This window comes from Lepus europaeus, chromosome 1, assembly GCF_033115175.1.
Source record: "Lepus europaeus isolate LE1 chromosome 1, mLepTim1.pri, whole genome shotgun sequence".
NCBI classification, from domain to species: domain Eukaryota; kingdom Metazoa; phylum Chordata; class Mammalia; order Lagomorpha; family Leporidae; genus Lepus; species Lepus europaeus.
The window spans coordinates 126,489,216-126,509,621 of record NC_084827.1 but is presented as its reverse complement, the minus strand read 5'-3'; the positions used below and the strand labels follow the sequence as shown (position 1 = coordinate 126,509,621).

Sequence of the window (20,406 nt, the reverse complement as noted above, 5' to 3'; positions counted from 1 at the left end):
GCGCCGGCACACCGGGTTCTAGTCCCGGTTGGGGTTCCGGATTCTATCCCGGTTGCCCCTCTTCCAGGCCAGCTCTCTGCTATGGCCCGGGAAGGCAGTAGAGGATGGCCCAAGTGCTTGGGCCCTGCACCCACATGGGAGACCAGGAAAAGCGCCTGGCTCCTGGCTTTGGATCAGCAAGATGCGCCTGCCGCAGCAGCCATTGGAGGGTGAACCAATGGCAAAAAGGAAGACCTTTCTCTCTGTCTCTCTCTCTCTCACTATCCACTTTGCCTGTCAAAAAAAAAAAGAAAATGGAAGTAGGGTGACACAAACCAAGAAATGTGAGCAACTTCTAGAGATAAAAGGAAAAGCAATAACCAAAACAAAACAAAACAGGGAGAGAGATGATTATCCCCTAGAACCTCCATAAAAGAACACAACCTGACCAAACACTTGATTTTAGCCCACTGAGGCTCACTTCAAACTTTTGACATCCAGAACTTTAAGGTAGTACACGTGAGTCATTTAAAGCATGTTTAAGTTTGTAGCAATCTGTTATGGCCTACAGTATAGTATAAATATAAAATTTTTATGTGCTAGGAAACCAAAACATTTGTGTGACTCACTTTATTGTGATATTTGCTTTACTGTGGTGCTCTAGAACCAAACTCACATCTCCAAAATACACCTGTATATCGCCCTAATTCAAATCATAAGCCTCTGTGCCCTACTACTCCCCAATCCTGCCCAATTTTTTCCTCCATAAAATCGTTACCTTCTAACAAACTTTACAACGTACTTATTTTGTTATAAATGTAAACCCTGTGAATAAATACAAGCTTCATACAGGCAGGGATCATCTGCTGTGCTGTTTCCCAGACTCTGGTACATAGCTGGGTACTCAAACATCTGCTTTTCAAATAAACATAATCTTTTAAAAAAATAAATATTTTAAAAAAATAAATATAATCTTTAAAAAAATTTCCCATGAATTCAGAAAGAATCAAAACACTAAGTATTTCTTTCCTGAATGACGTTTGAGAAAATCTCCAAGTCTGAAATAAAGAAAAATTTTTTTAAATTATATTATTTTCACTCACAGTCTTTGAATAGTCTTTGAAGTTAAAAGCTTACCTGTTCCTGGAGTAGCTGTGGTAACTCCAACAGGACTCTGCATTACCGAAATGTTCAGCTACAGGAAAACAGAAGACAATGTTAAATAAAAACAAAAAGTTCTAATCCTAACAAACACATATAGTGGGTGCTGAAAGGCTTTGTTCAATAGTTAACTGGGCCGGCGCCGTGGCTCAACAGGCTAATCCTCCGCCTTGCGGTGCTGGCACACGGGGTTCTAGCCCGGGTCGGGGCGCCGGATTCTGTCCCGGTTGCCCCTCTTCCAGGCCAGCTTTCTGCTGTGGCCAGGGAGTGCAGTGGAGGATGGCCCAAGTGCTTAGGTCCTGCACCCCATGGGAGAACAGGATAAGCAACTGGCTCCTGCCTTTGAAACAGCACGGTGTGCCAGCCACAGCGAGCCAGCCGTGGCGGCCATTGGAGGGTGAACCAACAGCAAAAGGAAGACCTTTCTCTCTGTCTCTCTCACTGTCCACTCTGCCTGTCAAAAAGTAAAAAAAAAAAAAAAGTTAACTGAATTTCTAGCAGGTGCTAAAGATGTCTCTAATTAACACCCAAAGGTATTCTCTAACGTTTTTCAGGTTGAGCAATATTAACCCAAAATAAGTTAGATTCTTTAGCATATTATACTTGTCACACCAGGTTAAAAAAAAAAAATTATTTTATAGACAGTAACATAGTGGCTATTTGTTTTCAGTTCCTAAGAAAGATAATGGTAATTCTTCAAATCACCAAGTTCACACAGAAAAACAGAAAAGTAACAATTTTATTTTTAAATAAACATTCGGGGCAAGCGCTGTGGCATAGCAGGTAAAGCTGCCGCCTGCAATGCCAGCATATGGGCGCTGGTTTGGGTCTTGGCTACTCCACTTTCCAGTGCAGCTCCCTGCTATGGCCAGGGAAAGCAGTAGAAGATGGCCCAGTCCTTGGGTCCCTGCACTGGCAAGGGAAACCAGAAAGAAACTCCTGGCTCCTGGCTTCAGATCCATCCAGCTTCAGCCACTGCAGCCCTTTGGAGAGTGAACCAGCAGATGGAAGACCAACCAACCAACCTATCTCTGTCTCTTCCTTTCTCTCTGTAACTCTGCATTTCAAATAAATAAAATAAAATTTTTTAAAAAGCTATTAAACTTCCTACTTAAAAAATCCATTCTACCTTTCAACTGACAATCAAGAATTATCACACTATTAACCCAGCATGGCCCTTAAAATCACTAGCACTAAATTCAAGACTGCCTGGGATGGGGCAGGAGTTTGACCAAGCAGGTTTCTGTTTTTTTCTTAAAGATTTATTTATTTATTTAAAAGAGTTTATTTATTTATTTGAAAGACAGAGAAAGAGACAGAGAGAGAATCAATCTTTCATCTGCTGGTTCACTCCCCAAATGGCCACACAGCTGGCCAAGGCTGGGCCAGGCCAAAGCCAGGAGCCTGGAACTCCATCTGTGTCTCCCATGTGGGTCACAGGAGCCCAGATCCTTAGGCCATCTTCCACTGCTTTCCCAGGAGCATCAGCAGGGAGTTGGATCAGAAGTGGAACAGACAGGACTTGAACTGGTGTCTAAACGGGACATCAGCATTGCAGGCGGCATCCTAACCCACTCTGCCACAAAGCTGGCCTAGACTAAGCAGTTAAGGTGACAAGCTGAGATGCCCCCATATGGGAGTGCCTGGGTTCCAAATACACCTCTGGATCCTGAATCCAATTTCCTTCTAATGCAAACCCTGGGAAGCAGCAGGCGATGGCTCAATTAACTGAGTCCCTGCAACCCACAAGGGAGACCTGAATTAAATTCTCCGCTCGTGACTTCAGAAGTCGTGGGCACCTGGACACTGAGCCAGAAGAGGAGAACCAGCACATGTGCACTCACTCTCTTTCACTGTCTCTCAAATAAAAAGTGTCTATGTCTGAAGCCTGGCTCTGCTATAAACTGACTACCCAACCCTTGACAAATTAAACTTCCACTGCTCTAGTTTCATCAGTGATAAAATGAAGGCCGTGTAAGTTAACTCACAGGATTCATTCTGAAGACTAAATGAAATAATACATTAGAAGTTATAAGCTCGGGGCCTGCACATAGCAAGCACATACAATTTCATGAGTATTAGATATGTTCATATTGCTGTCAGTGCCATCAAAATAGATACTCTCTACCTAGAATATAACCCATAATTGAAAAAAACCCTATCAGACCACCTACACAAAATAAAACTTAGTACCACCATCAGAACACCTACATCAGTTAACACACTAAACAATCAGCTCATAAACAATTAGAGTAATAAACCATAATCATATTCCACATGTATATTAAGCAGACTGAGCCCAGGCAGGTATAAAGACATACAGGTGGGGCCAGCGCTGTGGCTTAGTGGGTTAATGCCCTGGCCTGAAGCACTGGCATCCCATATGGGCACCAGTTTGAGTTCTGGCTGCTCCACTTCCCATCCAGCTCTCTGCTATGGCCCGGGCAAGCAGTAGATGACCCAACTCCTTGGGCCCCTGCACCCTCGTGGGAGACCCGGAGGAAGCTCCTGGTTCCTGGCTTCAGATCAGCACAGCTCCAGCCATTGTGGCCAATTGGGGAATGAACCAGTGGATGGAAAACCTCTCCTCCTCTCTCTGCCTCTCCTCTCTCTTCTCTGTGTAACTCTTTCAAATATATAAATAAATATTAAAAAAAAAAAAGACATACAGGTAAAAAGATAAAGCATACCTATAAAAGAGATCACAGAATTACCTATATGGAATACAATGTAGAGACCCATTATATTTCTAAGCACATTTCATAACAAACGCAATGTGAGCAGATTCTATGATAAATGCACTTAATGCTTATTCCGTGTAACACTATTACACTAAAATAAGTCTCAGGAAATTTTTAAATTTTTAATCCTAACTGTTTAAGCCACAAAGAAACTTGAAATTAAAGTGAACTATAAGGACATGTCTATCACCTGTCTTCTTGAAGTTAAAGGTGTTGATCCAAGTCCTGGGCTGGAAATGTCATCATATATACTTCTAACTGGTGGAGCTCCACTTTTATCTTTATGAGCAGGCACAACTGGTTGTGGTGGTGACCCACCTACAATGTACAAAAATACAGTCAGGTAATAAAGTAAAGGAATCTTCCATCTCCTGCCAAGATTCTTAATTATATAGTTCTGGAATACTAACTTGAACTATCTCCTAGTGCTTTTCAAACTTGAATAAACATAATAGTCACCTGGGGATCTTTTTAAAATTTGTACTAATTCACAAGGTACGAGGTGGAGCCCAAGATTATGCAGGTCTAACTAGCCCCCAAATGATGCCAATACAGCTGATGTATTTACCATACTTTGTATAAAAGGCTTCAGAACAAGTACTTAATATAAATTGTAGCTTTTATAAAACACATGTAACTCTTACCTTCTCTACAAAATACTTAACATTTCAATACAAAATTTGACCCCATTTCTCAGAGTAACTATCTACCATATAGATATATAGTTCTAATCTATATCTAATCATATAATCCCCTAATGTAAAAACTGTCAATAGACCCCATTCATGTTTCTCACAGGAGAAATATATTTAAGTATATAATAAAGATATAGAAAATGGACTTTTATGACATAAAGATGTTTTTTAAGTCAGAGAACCTGCAATGCAAACAGTGATGCAGCCCAGGGCCTCAGTAAGAATAGTGTCTAAGCCTGGAGAGTAAAACCTAAGTAGAACACACACTATGGAACAAGACCACCTGGACCTTGAAGTCCTACTCTGACACTAACAAATGAGCTCTAGCCAATTATTTAACCTCAGTAACCTCTTTTGAAAAATGGAAATCCTAACAATAAAATTATTAGCACACTACATGACTCAAAGGCATTTAATATATGGTGGCTACAATAATACATTTGAATTTTTTTTTAAGATTTATTTATGTATTTGAAAGACAGAGTTACAGAGAGGCAGAGGCAGAAAGAAAAGTCTTCCCACTGCTGGCTCACTCTCCAAATGGCCTCAAAGGCCAGAGCAGGTCCATCCACAGCCAGGAGCCAGGAAAGAGCTTCTTCCGGGTCTCCCACACGGGTGCAGGGGCCATCCTCTGCGACTTTCCCAGGCCATAGAAGAGAGCCAGATAGGAAGTGGGGCAGCCAGGACTCGAACCAGCACCCATACAGGTTGCCGGCACTGCAGGCAGCTGCTTTACCCACTACACCACAGCACTGGCCCCTGAAATTTTAAAAATCTATCCAAAAATGATGTTCTTAAATGAATAACTACAAATACAATTTACAGTAATTCTCTTTGATCAATTCAAAAAGATAATAAGCCAAGTCCAATGTTAGTGGATAAAGCTGCCACTCCCAATGCTGACACAGTGCCAGTTCATGGCCCAGCTGCACCACTTCCAATCCAACTCCCTGCTAGTGCACCTGGGAAAGCAGTGGATGATGACCCAAGTGAATGGGCCCCTGCCATCCACATGGGAGACCAAGATGGAGTTCAGGACTCCTGGCTTCAGCCTGGACAAGATCCAGCCATCGCAGCCATCTGGAGAGTGAACTAGCAGACCGATCTGTCTCTCTCCCTCCCCCCCCCCCTCTCTCTCTCTCTGTTGCTCTGCCTTTCAAATAATAAATCTTGAAAAACAATTAAAAAAAACCACTTTAAAACAAATCATACTTTACAGGGCAATTAGGGTAACAAGGGTCTCCATTTAAACATCTGTTAAAAGGATATTAGCTCACAACTGGAATTCCAACACTCTGTAGCTAATCCTCACTATTCAGTCAAAACCTCACAAAGTTATCTTTTAAAATAGTTCTTTCCTAAAGAAGACCCATAAGAATTGCAGGTTGCATTTAGGTTACAACACTTTGAAATGACAACTGTAAATTCTATGTAAAAAAAAGTTTTCCGCTAGTTTTCAAAGTATGTACTTTTTAGTGAAATACACTATACGTAAGAATCTTACTGTGACTGGAAGTAGAATTCATATCTATAAAACTTCAAATCAAACTCCTTTTGACTATTTTTCTTATATGTTAAGATGAATTATTTAAATTGAAATCAGTTGAAGTTAAAGGACCATATTTCATTCTAAGAATTTTAACACTGCCTCCCACTTTAATATCTCCAAAATAAGGGTTAAGCCATTGCTTTGCAACATTAGCATCCCAAACAAGTGTCAGTTCCAACTGTTCCAATCACACACACAGGAAAGCAGCAGATGATGGCCCAAGTACTTGGGCCCCTGCCACCCACGAGAGAGACTTGGATGGAGTTCTGGGGTTCTGGTTTCAGCCCCGGCCCAGCCACCAATCCAGCCACTACAGCATTTGGTGAGTGAACCAACAGATGGAAGATCTCGATATCGCTCTATTTTTGTCTCTCCCTAATTTTGCCTTTCAGATAAATAATTTTTTAAATATCTCCAAAATAAGGAAATATTTTACAAAGAGTGGCATTTTGGCATTGTATCATATTTAGTGTTCTTCCTTCCTTCTGGAACTTAACATAATGGTAATGTTTACAATCAATGGCATCTTAGAAAATTCAATTAAATATAGTACACATATTTATCAGTGGTTAATGAAATTATAACTTACACTGCTTACACCTGTATTCCAAGAGCATTAAAATCATGGCTCTGGAGCTGGCACTGTGGCGTAGTGGGTAAAGCCACCCCCTGAAGTGCCAGCATCCCAAATGGCTCCTGGCTTAGATTGGCCCAGCTCTAGCCATTGTGGCCATTTAGGGAGTGAACCAACAGATGCAAGACCTCTCTCCCTCTCTACCTCTGCCTCTCTGTAACTCCTTCAAATAAATAAATAAATGTTAAAAAAAAAAAAATCATGGCTCTGCTTTATTATATAGACACTTTAATTTTTTTAATTAATAATTGTACAGATGAGGATGAATATTGTACCAACAGTCTGCAAAATTCTACTATGCATATTAACATACTGCAAAACGTATTTAGAGCAATTCAAATACCTGCAAGTAAAGGAGATCTCATTTCCATTATTCCTACTGAAGGACCACTAATTGATCGAGGTTGTGGAGTCACAGGAGCTGGCAAATCCCCCATTAAAAATCCAGGTAAGAACTGGGCATTAACTCCTGGCTTTGGAGATGTAGGTGAACCCAGCATCATTGGTTCAGATCCTAAATGAATTAAAATAAATATATAAAACAAATTTAAAATATTTCTGTCATATAACAAAATGGTGTAAGAATTTAGCATAATTTTAAAAATGTACTCAAAACTCTTACATGTAACTACAGTTGAATTTATTTTAAAAGCCAATGAAAATTAATTCTAGAAAAATATAAAATTATCTTGTATTCACAGTACTTGACAGCTAATTTTGATTACATTAACAGGTTTGAAAATCAACACTTATTTTTAAATTAAGTAAATTTAGCTTAGTATTCAAAATTATCCCTAAAATAAACAGAATAATTTCTATTTCTAGATCAGTTTCTACCATACAACAACTAAAAACAAGGACAGAATGTACCAATTATTTACAAAGTCTTAGTAAATCAAACACAATGGTAGTTAGCTTCCTAAATGGTCCATTTCTTCTTTTCCATCCACAAGAAAAGAGAATCAGTTCTGTGATAAAAGTGTAATTATGCAACCATCAGTAATGGTGATAACTAGCATCCTAACTCAGAAACATTGAAAAATTGGAAAATTTATTTTTTGAGTCATTTTAAAAACCATTCAAAAGCAGCCAGCATGATGATGCAGCAGGTTAAGCCTCTACTTATCACACCAGCATCCCATATAGGCACACCAGACTCGGTCCTGGCTGCTCCACTTCCAATCCAGCTCCATGCCAATGTACCTGAGAAGGCAGAGGAAGGTGGCCCAACTACCAGGGTCCTTACCATGAATGTGGGAGACCAGGATGGAACTACTGGCTCCTGGCTTCAGCATGGCCAAGCCCTAACTATTACAGGCATTTGGGGAGTTAAGCAGCAGATGGAAGTTCTGTATCTCCCAGTGCGCACTCTCTCTCTCAATTTTTTTAAAAATCATTATTGGGGCCAATGCTGTGGTGAGGTAGCCATATGAGTGCCAGTTCGAGTCCTAGCTGTACCACTTCTGATCCACCTCCTTGCTAGTAATGGCCAGGGAAAGCAGAGGAAGATGGCCCAAGTGTTTGGACCCTTGCACCCAAGTAGGAGACCTGGAAGAGGGTCCCAGATTCAGATTGGCCCAGCTCCGGCTGTTACAGCCATTTGGGGAGTGAACCAGTGGATAGAAGACCTCTCTCATTCTCTCCCTGGGTCTGTAACTCTGCCTCATAAGTAAAAATAAATAAATCTTTTAAAAAAAAATCATTATTTAGGGGCCAGCATTGTGACATGGCAGGTAAACCACCACCTGCAACACCAGCATCCCATATGGGCACCAGTTCGAGTCCCAGCTACTCCACTTCCCACCCAGCTCCCTGCTAATCCACTTGGGAAAGCAGAAGAGAGCCCTAGTCCTTGGGGCCCTGCACCCACATGGGAAACTTGGATAAAGCTCCTGGTTCCTGGCTTTGGCCTGGCCCAGCCCTGGCTGTTGGAGCCATTTGGGAAGTGAACCAGCAGATGGGAGATCTTTCTCTCTTTCTCCCCTCTCTCTGTCTTTCAAATAAATAAATCTTTTTTAAAAAAATCATTATTTAGAAATACTGTAATCAATAAAAGTTTCCCTTATGTAACACCAACTTAAAGAGAGAATTGATAGATCACAATCATCTATTCAAAATTAATTTCACAATTTCCAGGGTAAACATTCCCACAATGAAGATGAAGATGCTATAATTCATTCTAATTTCAGAGCAAAATAGCACAGTAAGGGAAACAAGAGCTATGGACTCAGAGACATGGGTTCAAGTTGATTAAGCAAAATAGGCCTTAATGTGGCATCCACTCATAGAGCTTTTATTACAAGTATAGCAAGTACAGAACTCAACCCAGTACATAATAAACAGTAAGTATTCAATAAACAGTAGTTATTATGTTTCTACTAGTTTCTTATAACAGCAAAAATCAAGTATTTATTCTGCAAATGTAGAATTAAAAATTTCTGCTTATGAAAATTTATTTTTTCAAATAGATGACAAGCCTAAATATGATTCATGGCACTCAGATCCCATTTTGGCATGTAACTTATATGGATTGTATTAATTGCTACTTAACTTCTATCCTAAATAATCTCAAGTTTTTTATTTCTTGCTATCCAGAAACTGTCAATTATTCTTCATCTTAATTCCCATTAAGTTTCAAAAAAAAAAAAAAAAAGCCAAGTACTCAGGAAAAGTATAAAGCAAATACTGAAATAAGGTGTGAATAACTATAACTACTTTGTAATTATTTTACAAAATGCTAGTTACTATGTTACATGATACTACTATACACTTCTAAAGAACATACATTAAACTCTAATCAGAAGTCTAACAAAAGCATAATTCTGGTTTTTTTCCCCCAGAAACCTTTTATTTTGTGTTCCACAAACTTCATATATTTCATAATTACAACTTTAGGAACATGGTGATTCTTCCCACCATACTCTCCCTCCCACCCATACTCCCACGCCTCTCCCTCACCCCTCTCCTATTTCCATTATTATTTTTTACTAAGATCTATTTTCAATTAACTTTATACACATGATTATGATTAACTGAACAGCTATTTAAAAATTACAGTAATAAAATACAAATTTTTTGATAACAGTACAAACTACCTTCACTCTCCAATCCCACCCCAAAATTATGGCAAACACAGTAGGTTAAAAAAAGTTCTTAACATTTCCAGACATATAATACCGTAGAACGTGCCAGAGAGTGAAGAGAACACAAGAGGCTCTTAATAGGAACTCGAGGAATTCTGTCACTAATCACTGCTGAGGGCAAAATTTCACTTAAAGACCAAGCTTAATCAATGGATCCCCTAAGTCTAAAGTTCCATTTCACCATCTGTTCTCCTAAATGGTTAAAAATTATACTGTATCTTACCCAGGCACAGTGTATTGAAGTAAACCCTTATTCTTCATATCCCAATAGGTGCTGGAAAAATCTTACACTGGTAGGTACCGGGAGTATCTGCCATATGTGGACTTAGTATCAGCTAGTGTCAGATTTCCGGCAAGGCAGTAAATAAGGATGAGTTTACTACTGACATTTATAACCCCAACAAATATGCACTCGACAATGTCTTTGCTGAACAGAAAACTTTGGAACTGGAAATGAAGCTTTCCTATCTCCTAAATATATTAAAAATAAACACACAGATCAACAGCTGTACATAAATTCTAATGTAGCAGAATATCTGCAACACTGATGTCCCGCATTTAGATTTTTATGACACACTGAAACAAGTCACTCCAGTCTCAAAAGAAATTTGCAATTATTTTACCAAAACATAGCAGACATTACATTCTCTTAAAATCTAAAAAAAAAAAAAAAAACTAACCCTACAGCAAAACTCAGCAGTTAACTTGGTTAACAGGCAGTTAACTTGGTACATTTTTTCAAAAACTGTGTGTTTCAGCAAGGCTTCCTATTAAGTAGAATGAATTTTTTAAAATCATAACGGGACTAATAAGAAGAAAAGTCCTCCTACAATACAGTCATTTTCCCAAGATAATGGCGGGGGACATCCTGAGAACTTAATAGCTTGTTTACTATTAAGGCCATTGTCTCAAAAGGCTAACGTCACTTGGCTAATTATATATCGCACGACGCAAGCTTTCATTAACAGGTTCCTTGTGCAAAGCCTGGCAAAGGCAAGGAATCGCAACAGCGCAAGCACAGGTGACAGGGAGCAGCCGGCTCCACTCCTGGGCACGCCCACCCACGTGCACGCCGGCCAGCTCGCTCCCAAGGACGCGCTGCAGGGGTGAGTGAACGCCACGACCCCGCTCGGCGTCTGAGAAGTTAGGGGAGGGGCTTAACCTCGGGCAGGGGCCGCTACCGCGCGGCCGGCGTGTGGCCGCCCGAAACTCAGCTAGTGCCGAACCTGACACCCGGTTTCTCACCCTCCCAGCGCTCGCAGCTTCCGGAGCGGCACAGGTAGCAGCAAGGTTACGACGGCCGGCCAAGGACTGACTAGGAATCTGGGGAGACCTAGCAGCTCCCTCTTACGCAAACGAAACCCGCAGACGAGAAGCTGACGACTGCCTTCCAGTCTTGCCCGCTTCCAGCCCTCCAGCGCGGATGGCAGCGCTAGCAAAGGAGAAGCAGTTTTTCTACTCACCCAGCGTGGGCGCCTGGGGTTCCACAGCGAAGGCTGCCATCGCCGCGGCGGCAACTACACTTATTCCGGAACCCTCCCAATTTTCAAAAATGGCGGAAACTGTCCCTACGGACAGGGGCACGTTACCCTATGGCGTTACGTAACTTCCGGACACGCGCCCTTCTCCAACTGTGGGTGCCGGAGCCATTTTGGAATAGGGCAAAAGTCTTTGGCTGTCCGGAAGTTTGCGATGGAAGCCTTGCCCGGGGACGGTGAATTCTGGAACCGAATTGTGGTAGTAGCAATGTTTTTGGTCACAATGTGAGCCTTCTCGTTGGTGTGTGGTTGAGTTTCAGAAGAGCACTGAGCCTTTTTCACAATATGTGTTTCCCAGTATTATGTCATCTGTCAGTTTTTCAGAGCAACGCCTGGAGAAAATGGCTTAGTGACAGAATTGGTGCCTCTCTCCAGTATCGATTTCTGGGCTTAGTACGTGACTCAGCGCGTTTTCTAACTTTCTGTCTACCATTTCTTTTCATGTGTATGCTAGGTGGCCACAATTTTACTCTAAAGGTCAAATTATGGTACGCTCTTTTATTACATGTTAATACATAGGAGAATAAAAATAGGAAATTCCTATGTAAATGTATAAATAAGAGGATAGCAACAAAAATAGTAATAAACACTCGTGTATCCTCCACACCGAGGAATCCTGCGTACTCCTGCCAGTGCCATCCACAACCCCTCACTTTGCTGCTTTTCATAAAAACAAGTACAAATTCCAGACATACATTCTATACAGGTATATGTGTATGTAAAAATGCTTGTTTACCTTTGCTTGTTTACTAATTATAAAAATGTGCTATGATGTGTATTCTGAGATGCTTTCTAGTCTGCATCAAGTTCATTATCCTCAAAAATCCACTCATCTTTTATTTGCTCTAGCACTCCCTAAATCCCTAATCCACCAAGAGTCTTGTTATTGGAGTGAGGCACTAATTACATCAAGCTATGGTGTAGTGGATTAGGCCTCTGCCTGAGTTGCCAGCATCCCATATGGGTGCCAATTCAAAGCCCAGCTGCTCCTCTTCCTAATCAGCTCTCTGCTATGGCCTGGTAAAACAGTACAAAATGGCCCTAGTGCTTGGGCCCCTGTACTGGTGTGGGAGACCCAGAAGAAGCTCTTGGCTCCTGGCTTCAGATGGGCCCAGCTCTGGCCTTTTTGGCAATTTGGGAAGTGAACCAGTGAATGGAAGGTCTTTCTCTCTGTGGCTCTACCTCTCAAATAATAAAATCTAAAAAAAAAAGCAAGTTCCCAGAAATCAACCTTTAAAACCACTTGTCTATCAAATTAAAATCTTTTAAATGTACATGAATTGAATTGTGTCCACAAAAAACTCATGTTATATTCAAGTCCTAACCTCCCTACCAGTGAATGTGACCTTGTTTAGAAATAGGATCATTGCAGATGTAATCAAGATCAGATAAGATCATACTGAATTACCACAACCTTGGTGACCTAAAACAAAATAAATTTAACTCTTATACTTCTGGAGGCCAAAAACCCAAAATGAGTTTTGTTGGGGGCTGAAATTAATATGTCAGCAAGACTGATTTCTTCATTAGACTCAAGGAAAGAATCTCAATTTCCTTACCTATTCTGGATTCTTAATGCTACCCATATCCCTGCACTTACTGTACCTTCCTCTGTCTTCAAAGCCAGTGGCATCTATCTGACGTTGCATCCCTAAGCATCTGTCATCATATGGTCTTCTGTAGTTAAAATATCCCTCTATTTCCTCTTGTAGGATATAAACTACATTTAGGGCTTACCCAGATAATCCAAGGCAATTTTCCTATTTCAATACCCAGTTGATATGATTGAATTAATAATCACCTCTGCAAATTGCTTTTTATCATATAAGGTGGCACTCAGTTTCCAGAGTTCAGAGTATGGATATCTTTGGGGACCATTATTCAGCACTGCAACACACAGTGATTCATTTTTTTTTTAAATTAAACTACCAAGAAGGGTTCACCAATGAAATAATTTGCATACAAAGTACAATCTAACCAAACAAAATAACATTATGTGCTTGTTAAAAAGAGTAATATGGATTTGATTTGTGAGGGTGTATATTGACCTAGAAAGATCTCTGAGATCAATATAATGAAACTAATTTGAAAACAAATACTTATGGCATTATTTCATTTTTATTTAACAAAAAGATTCATTTGGGGCAGATAGTAAGGCAGAGGGGGACGATTTGTTTAAATAAAGGGGCAAAGTTGGAAAACTTTTTACCAAACTGTTAACAAGAAAGATGGAGTAGCAAAGAAGTGTGCTGGAGGATTTAGGAAGAGACTTTATATAGTTGTTTGTGAATGATGAGAAGTGCTGTTGATTATCCTCAGTATTTTTCTTTTTTTTTTTTTTTTTTTTGACAGGCAGAGTGAACAGTGAGAGAAAGAGACAGAGAGAAAGGTCTTCCTTTTCCATTGGTTCCTCCCCACAATGGCCACTGCGGCCGGCATGCTGTGGCCGGCGCACCACACTGATCTGAAGCCCGGAGCCAGGTGCTTCTCCTGTGGGTGCAGGACCCAAGGACTTGGGCCATCCTCCACTGCCTTCCCGTGCCATAGCAGAGAGCTGGACTGGAAGAGGAGCAACCAGGACAGAATCCGGCGCCCCGACCGGGACTAGAACCTGGTGTGCTGGCGCCGCAAGGTGGAGGATTAGCCTGTTGAGCCGCGGCGCCGGCCAGTATTTTTCATCTTAAAAATATTTTTCCTTGGCCGGCGCCGCGGCTCAACAGGCTAATCCTCCACCTTGCGGCGCCAGCACACCAGGTTCTAGTCCCGGTCGGGGCGCCGGATTCTGTCCTGGTTGCTCCTCTTCCAGTCCAGCTCTCTGCTATGGCACCGGAAGGCAGTGGAGGATGGCCCAAGTGCTTGGGCCCTGCACCCCATGGGAGACCAGGAGAAGCACCTGGCTCCTGCCATCGGATCGGCGCGGTGCGCCGGCCGCAGCACACTGGCCGCGGCAGCCATTGGAGGGTGAACCAATGGCAAAAAGGAAGACCTTTCTCTCTGTCTCTCTCTCTCTCTCACTGTCCACTCTGCCTGTCAAAAAGTATATATATATATTTTTTTCCTTAAAATCACTTATCTTTCTTCACCTGCATTTAAATGTTTTACCCTTTTATTTGGCATTTTCCTTACAAAGCTTAAAGATGCCCAGTTCACCCTATCTTGAGACCTTCGCTAGACGTTGAGCCTCTTCCTAATTTCTAATTTCTCTTGTATTTCTTTTTTCCAAGATCCCAAAAGAAAGATCTACAGACTTTTGATGATCTGTTTCCCTGTCTTTACATCTCACTTTAATTTTAATTACTGACTTTCTGTGTCAATTCTGTCCCAAAATGAGGTTACTGACAACTATTTCCTAATTGACAGATTAGGCTTGTTTTCTCTATACCTGCAGTATTCAACAGCATTGACAGAAATAAATTCTCTTTACTTCCCCACCCTTGTAATCCAGTCAGTTCTCCCTTTATTCTTTACAAACCCTTAACCTCTAGTGAACAAATCTTCACATTGTATTCCTTGCTCACTACAGTTGCCCCGCCTAGCATCCCTTCACTTTCCGTTCCAGTTTACAAAGTCCTGTTTTTCAAGAAGCAGTTCAAGCCTGTCTGCCATGAAACCTGCCCTAGCCATGCCAGTTCTCAGTGATCATTCCAGAACACATGACACATTAATCTCTGCCCTCCTTTTGCTGTGCATTTTCAGGCCCACAGAATGGATTTTCTTTTTTTTTGAGAGTCAGAAATGTGTAAAATTTCCAAACTAATTTATTTTCAATAAATGTGATATATTCACAATAAAACTGCTCATGCTATCACATATACTGAATATTCATAAACATATTTATACATTATTAATATACAACTTGTTACTCTTAACATCCCACCTTCAGTCTATGAAACAAAAACAAAATTTTAAAAAATTCAAGTGAAGAAAAAAATCCACCTTTAGTAGGACTTTAGAAAAAAGATGGAATCTGTTGTCTTCAGAAAGAGAATAAGCAGAGGGAGCATCTTTTCATTCATGTTCTAGTCATCTCAGCCTTTGGCAGCTGGTACACCATGAGCTGTCATTCACTTAGACTGTGATGTCACATAAAAGCACAAAGGGGAACCACGACTTCACCAGACCCAAAGTGATCTCCAAGAGAGCTTTATGATGTTTAAGATATGGAGATCATCTCCAGAAAAATACAAATTCATTAGCTATTTTTCAATTATCTGACCTCTATAGACAATAATGACTAAAGCCATATTGGTATAAAATTTTTTTTATTTTTTTAACTTTTATTTAATGAATATAAATTTCCAGTATACAGCTTATGGATTACAATGGATTCCCCCTCCCATAATTTCCCTCCCACCCACAACCCTCCCCTCTCCCGCTCCCTCTCCCCTTCCGTTCACATCAAGATTCGTTTTCAATTCTCTTTATATACAGAAGATCAATTTAGTATAAAGATTTCAACAGTTTGCACCCACATAGAAACACAAAGTGAAACATACTGTTTGAGTACTAGTTATAGCATTAAATCAAAATGTACAGTACATTAAGGACAGAGATCCCACATCAGGAGCAAGTGCACAGTGGCTCCTGTTGTTGACCCAACAAATTGACACTCTACTTTATGGTGCCAGTAACCATCCTAGGCTGTCGTCATGAGTTGCCAAGGCTATGGAAGCCTTCCAAGTTTGCCGACTCTGATCATATTTAGACAAGGTCATAAAAGACAGGGTGAGGATAGTAACCAATGATCCTAAGAGTGGCATTTACCAGGTTTGAACAATTATACAGCATTAAGTGGGGAAGAGGACCATCAGTACACACAGGTTGGGAGTAGAGCCATTGGTGGTAGAGTAGAGGTTATGATTACAAAGGAATGAGGCCCAAGTGTGCTAGACAGGGTCTAGAACAAAGCACAGAGTCATTATTAGAGGAGCTAAGAAAGGTGCGGTCTAAGCTACAATTAAGTTTTCTGATTGAGAGGCAAATAGAACCTGATAGAAGGGGCTTGATAATAATCTGCTGGGCTTTAGGCCTTGTAAGTTAAGAGGCCCAGACCTATCTATCTCTTCACATGGGATACATCCTAAGGGAGGTGTGAACCTCCTAGGGGAAGTCACTCTGTTGACTTTCATTACTTGGCTGGCCTGGGAGGAGAGCTGGTCAGGTAAAGGCAGGTGGCATCTCTAACAAGAAATTTACAGTTCTGCCTGCAATGTTGCTGACCCTACTTGACCATCCCCTCAGCTGCAGTGGTCACTTTGGAAGTTGGGCTGAGTGAAGGGCTTTTCAGCTTAGAGCCAATAAGATCTGTGGCTCTGACCTGGGCATCCTTCGACTCCAGGGCAGGTCCATTTCCAGTGATCCAACTCTTGGCAGAGCTGCCAGGGCTCTTCACAAGCTGACTTCTGCTGAAGCCCAGGCTTACCACTTTGAAAGCCACTGCAGTGGACTGGCCTGTTGGGTCTCCTTAAGGGCAGATCACTGTACAGATCAGCCATTAATAGGCCTGCCACCCATTGCTTCTGATGCCTAGCTTTCTTTTCCTCCTGGTTTGTGTTCAAGCAGACCAGAGGATGCAAGTCAAGGGAGTGCCCGTGTCCCATCTCTAATCTTCGGTGGCCTGAACTACAAGTCTATAGTCACAGGCATGTTCTGTAGTAGTTTTTCTAAGGTAGACAATGCCCATGAGGAAAATTATATTCTCACTTAAAAACTTTCTTTCCCTTTGGTCTGAAAGGGAGGTTTTTTCTACTTACTGTTTACTTCGCTGATGGCGAAGTGAATCTAGCTATGAGATTATTATTTAAGTTCTTATTTTGGCTATGCTATTGCAGAAAAATGTTAGCCATCTCTTTTATAAGGTCTAAAGATTAGATTGTGCATCCTACAGATTCCTTCATAATAGAATTAGTTTCCTACCTTGAAGAGAATAGAGAAATGAAAGAACAAGTTGGGCTTAGAATAGAGAAATGAGGGAGCAAGTCCTAGATCGCTTGCTGACAAAATTTATACCAATTTATATTGGTATAAATTTTAAAATAAACTATTAAATATGGAAATTTAAGTTTTCCTGATAATTTTATTACAGCACACAACGTACAGAAAGGCAGCCAAATTGCAGGCATTGCTGGCTCACTGTTAATGCACATGAGAGGCAACAAACGGTGGCCCAAGTACTGGAGTCCCTGCATTCCACATAGGAGACCAGGATGGAATTCCTGGCAACCTGGTTTTTGCCTAATCCAGCCTCAGTTATTGCAGGCATCTTTATCTCTCTCTCCTTTGGCACCCTCTGGCACTTTGCTTTTTAAATAAAATAAGTGTTTTTAAAAAAGAAAGAAAGGCAGCCAAACATCAAAAGAAATATTGATTGACCTTTAGTCTCTTAATCAATAATGGTTCCTTTCAGTGGAAGTGAAAAAAATTCCAAACTTTCACAACTTTAGATATAGTTTTATTTCCTGTTCTTCCATTTGAACTATGAGATAGGTTTAATCAGATACTTGAAATGCTTGTGGAAGTTTATAACATACAAAATGAACAACTTTAAAAAAATATGGGATTTTGGGAAGTGCTATGTCTGGGATTTCCCTTGAAATAATCTGGGATAAGGAAAGCAGAAGTAGAAGATGAGGGATGATGACTTAGATACACAGTAAACAAGAAAAGCCATGAGTTAATAAATGTTAATGGTGATGAATTAAGCTGTTCTTTATTATTTTATGTATGTTTGATATTTCCTCTAAATAAATTATTTTTTAAATCAATAAACCTAAGTTCTATCTCACTTTGTGTGAAAAATCAATTGGGGCAGGCATTATGGTGAAATTGCTACAGCTACTGCCTGTGACACAGGCATCCCATTTGGGTGCCAGCATTCCTGCTGCTCCACTTCTGATCCAGCTCGCTAATGCTCCTGGGAAAACAGCTGAGAAGGGCCCAAGTGCTTGAACCCCTGACTCCCATGTGAGAGACCCAGAAGAGGCTCATGGCTTCTGACTTCAAGTTCAGCCCAGCTCTAGCTATTTGGGAAGTAAACCAGCAGATGAAACAATCTCTCCTTGTGTCTCTCCCTGTTTTTGTTGATAATTCTGCCTTTCAAATAAATAAATAAATCTTTAAAAAGCAAGATAACTCAATGAAAAAAAAAATGAAACTTTTCTTGCTTAAAAATTATCGGGGCTGGCGCTGTGGCGCAGCGGGTTAACGCCCTGGCCTGAGGCACTGGCATCCCACATGGATGCCGTTTCAAGACCCAGCTGCTCCACTTCTGATCCAGCTCTCTGCTGTGGCCTGCCTGAGAAAGCAGCACAAGATGGCCCAAGTCCTTAGGCCCCCGCACCCACGTGGGAGCCCCAGAAGAAGCTCCTGGCTCCTGGCTTCAGATGGACACAGTTCCGGCCGTGGCGGCCAACTGGGGAGTGAACCATCGGATGGAACTCTCTCTCTTCTTCTCTCTGCCTCTCCTCTCTGTGTAACTCTGACTTTCAAATAAATAAATAAATCTTTAAAAAAATTATCTTCAGTTAGGGAAGTGTTATTACGCTACAGACATGATCGAATCTTGACTTTAAATACTGAATGTTTATGTGACTAATATCTATAGGATTTAGCTTCTTTTATGTTAGAGAATAATAATACCTACCTCATATATAATACATTGGTTTATATATATTATATATTATATCTATCCAACATATTATGTATTCAATCATTGAATTTTACATTAAATCATTAAGTTTACGTTTAGCATATTATATAGCCTTTAATAAACCTATTAGGCTTTTTCTCCCATTAGCCTTCCAAATGGATCTTCTCCAGGTCACCAATGACCTCCAAAAGGTCAAATCTAAGACATTTCCAGTCCTCATCTTATGTAATTTCTTAGCAACATTATTTCTCTCTTTACAGCCTCATCGAAGCTTTCCTTGGTTTCTTTGACACTATTTAATTTCTTGCCTGTGTCTCTGACCACATGACTGTCAATTTTATTGATTCATCCTTCTGTACCCAAACTTTAAGCACTGTTGCTCTCCAGGGCTGAATCTTACAGTCTGGTTTTACTGTAAACTCTATTCCTTATATCTGTTCTAATATGAATTGATTCTCAATTCATACCACCAACCCAGATCATACTCTAAGGTACAAATTTATCTGTTTGACTTGGATATCTCAAAGAAAACACACCACACACACACACACACTCACATATCATTTATAGAAACCCAGACTTGGGGCCAGTACTATGGTATAGTGAGTAAAGCTGCTACCTGCAGTGCTGGCATCCCATATGGGCAGTGGTTTGCGTCTCAGCTGTTCCACTTCCCATCCAGCTCTCTGCTATGGCCTGGGACAGCAGTAGAAGATGGCCCAAGTGCTTGGGTCCCTGCACTTGTGACACACACACTTGTGTCAAAGACCCAGAAGAGACTCCTGGCTCCTGACTTCAGAGAACTAGCAGACAGAAGAACACACACTCTCTCTCTCTCTCTCTCCCCCCATCTCTGCCTCTGCCTCTCTGTAACTCTGCCTTTCAAATAAATAAATAAATAAACCTTTAAAAAAATGAAACCTAGACTTAAGATCTTTCCTTTAAAGAAGGAATATCTCAGGGAATGACACCATCAACTATCTGAAAATGGATTGGTTTGAAACTTCTCTTTTTTTTTTTTTTTTTTTTTGACAGGCAGAGTGGACAGTGAGAGAGAGAGATAGAGAGAAAGGTCTTCCTTCCATTGGTTCACCCCTCCGATGAGGGTGCAGGGCCCAAGCACTTGGGCCATCCTCCACTGCACTCCCTGGCCACAGCAGAGAGCTGGCCTGGAAGAGGAGCAACCGGGACAGAACCGGTGCCCCAACCAGGACTAGAACCTGGGGTGCCAGCGTGGCAGGTGAAGGATTAGCCTAGTGAGCCACGGTGCCGGCCCAAACCCAGCAATTTTTAACTTAACCTTGGATCCTAAGGATTT

The 20,406-nt window shown here is 41.0% G+C and overlaps 1 protein-coding gene across 1 annotated transcript in view; it reads right to left on the bottom strand.

Moving 5' to 3' along the window:
* The window catches only part of NUP35 (nucleoporin 35), a 46,108-nt gene extending 34,637 nt beyond the window's left edge, over positions 1-11,471 (bottom strand). Inside the window, exons 1-4 of the mRNA XM_062201014.1 lie at positions 11,366-11,471; positions 7,103-7,273; positions 4,072-4,199; positions 1,117-1,174 (exon numbers count right to left, since the gene is read on the bottom strand). Of these exons, the coding sequence (XP_062056998.1) occupies positions 1,117-1,174; positions 4,072-4,199; positions 7,103-7,273; positions 11,366-11,405 (397 nt within the window). The 5' untranslated portion in view covers positions 11,406-11,471. The remainder of the gene's footprint in view (positions 1-1,116; positions 1,175-4,071; positions 4,200-7,102; positions 7,274-11,365) is intronic.
* Positions 11,472-20,406: the final 8,935 nt, after the last annotated feature.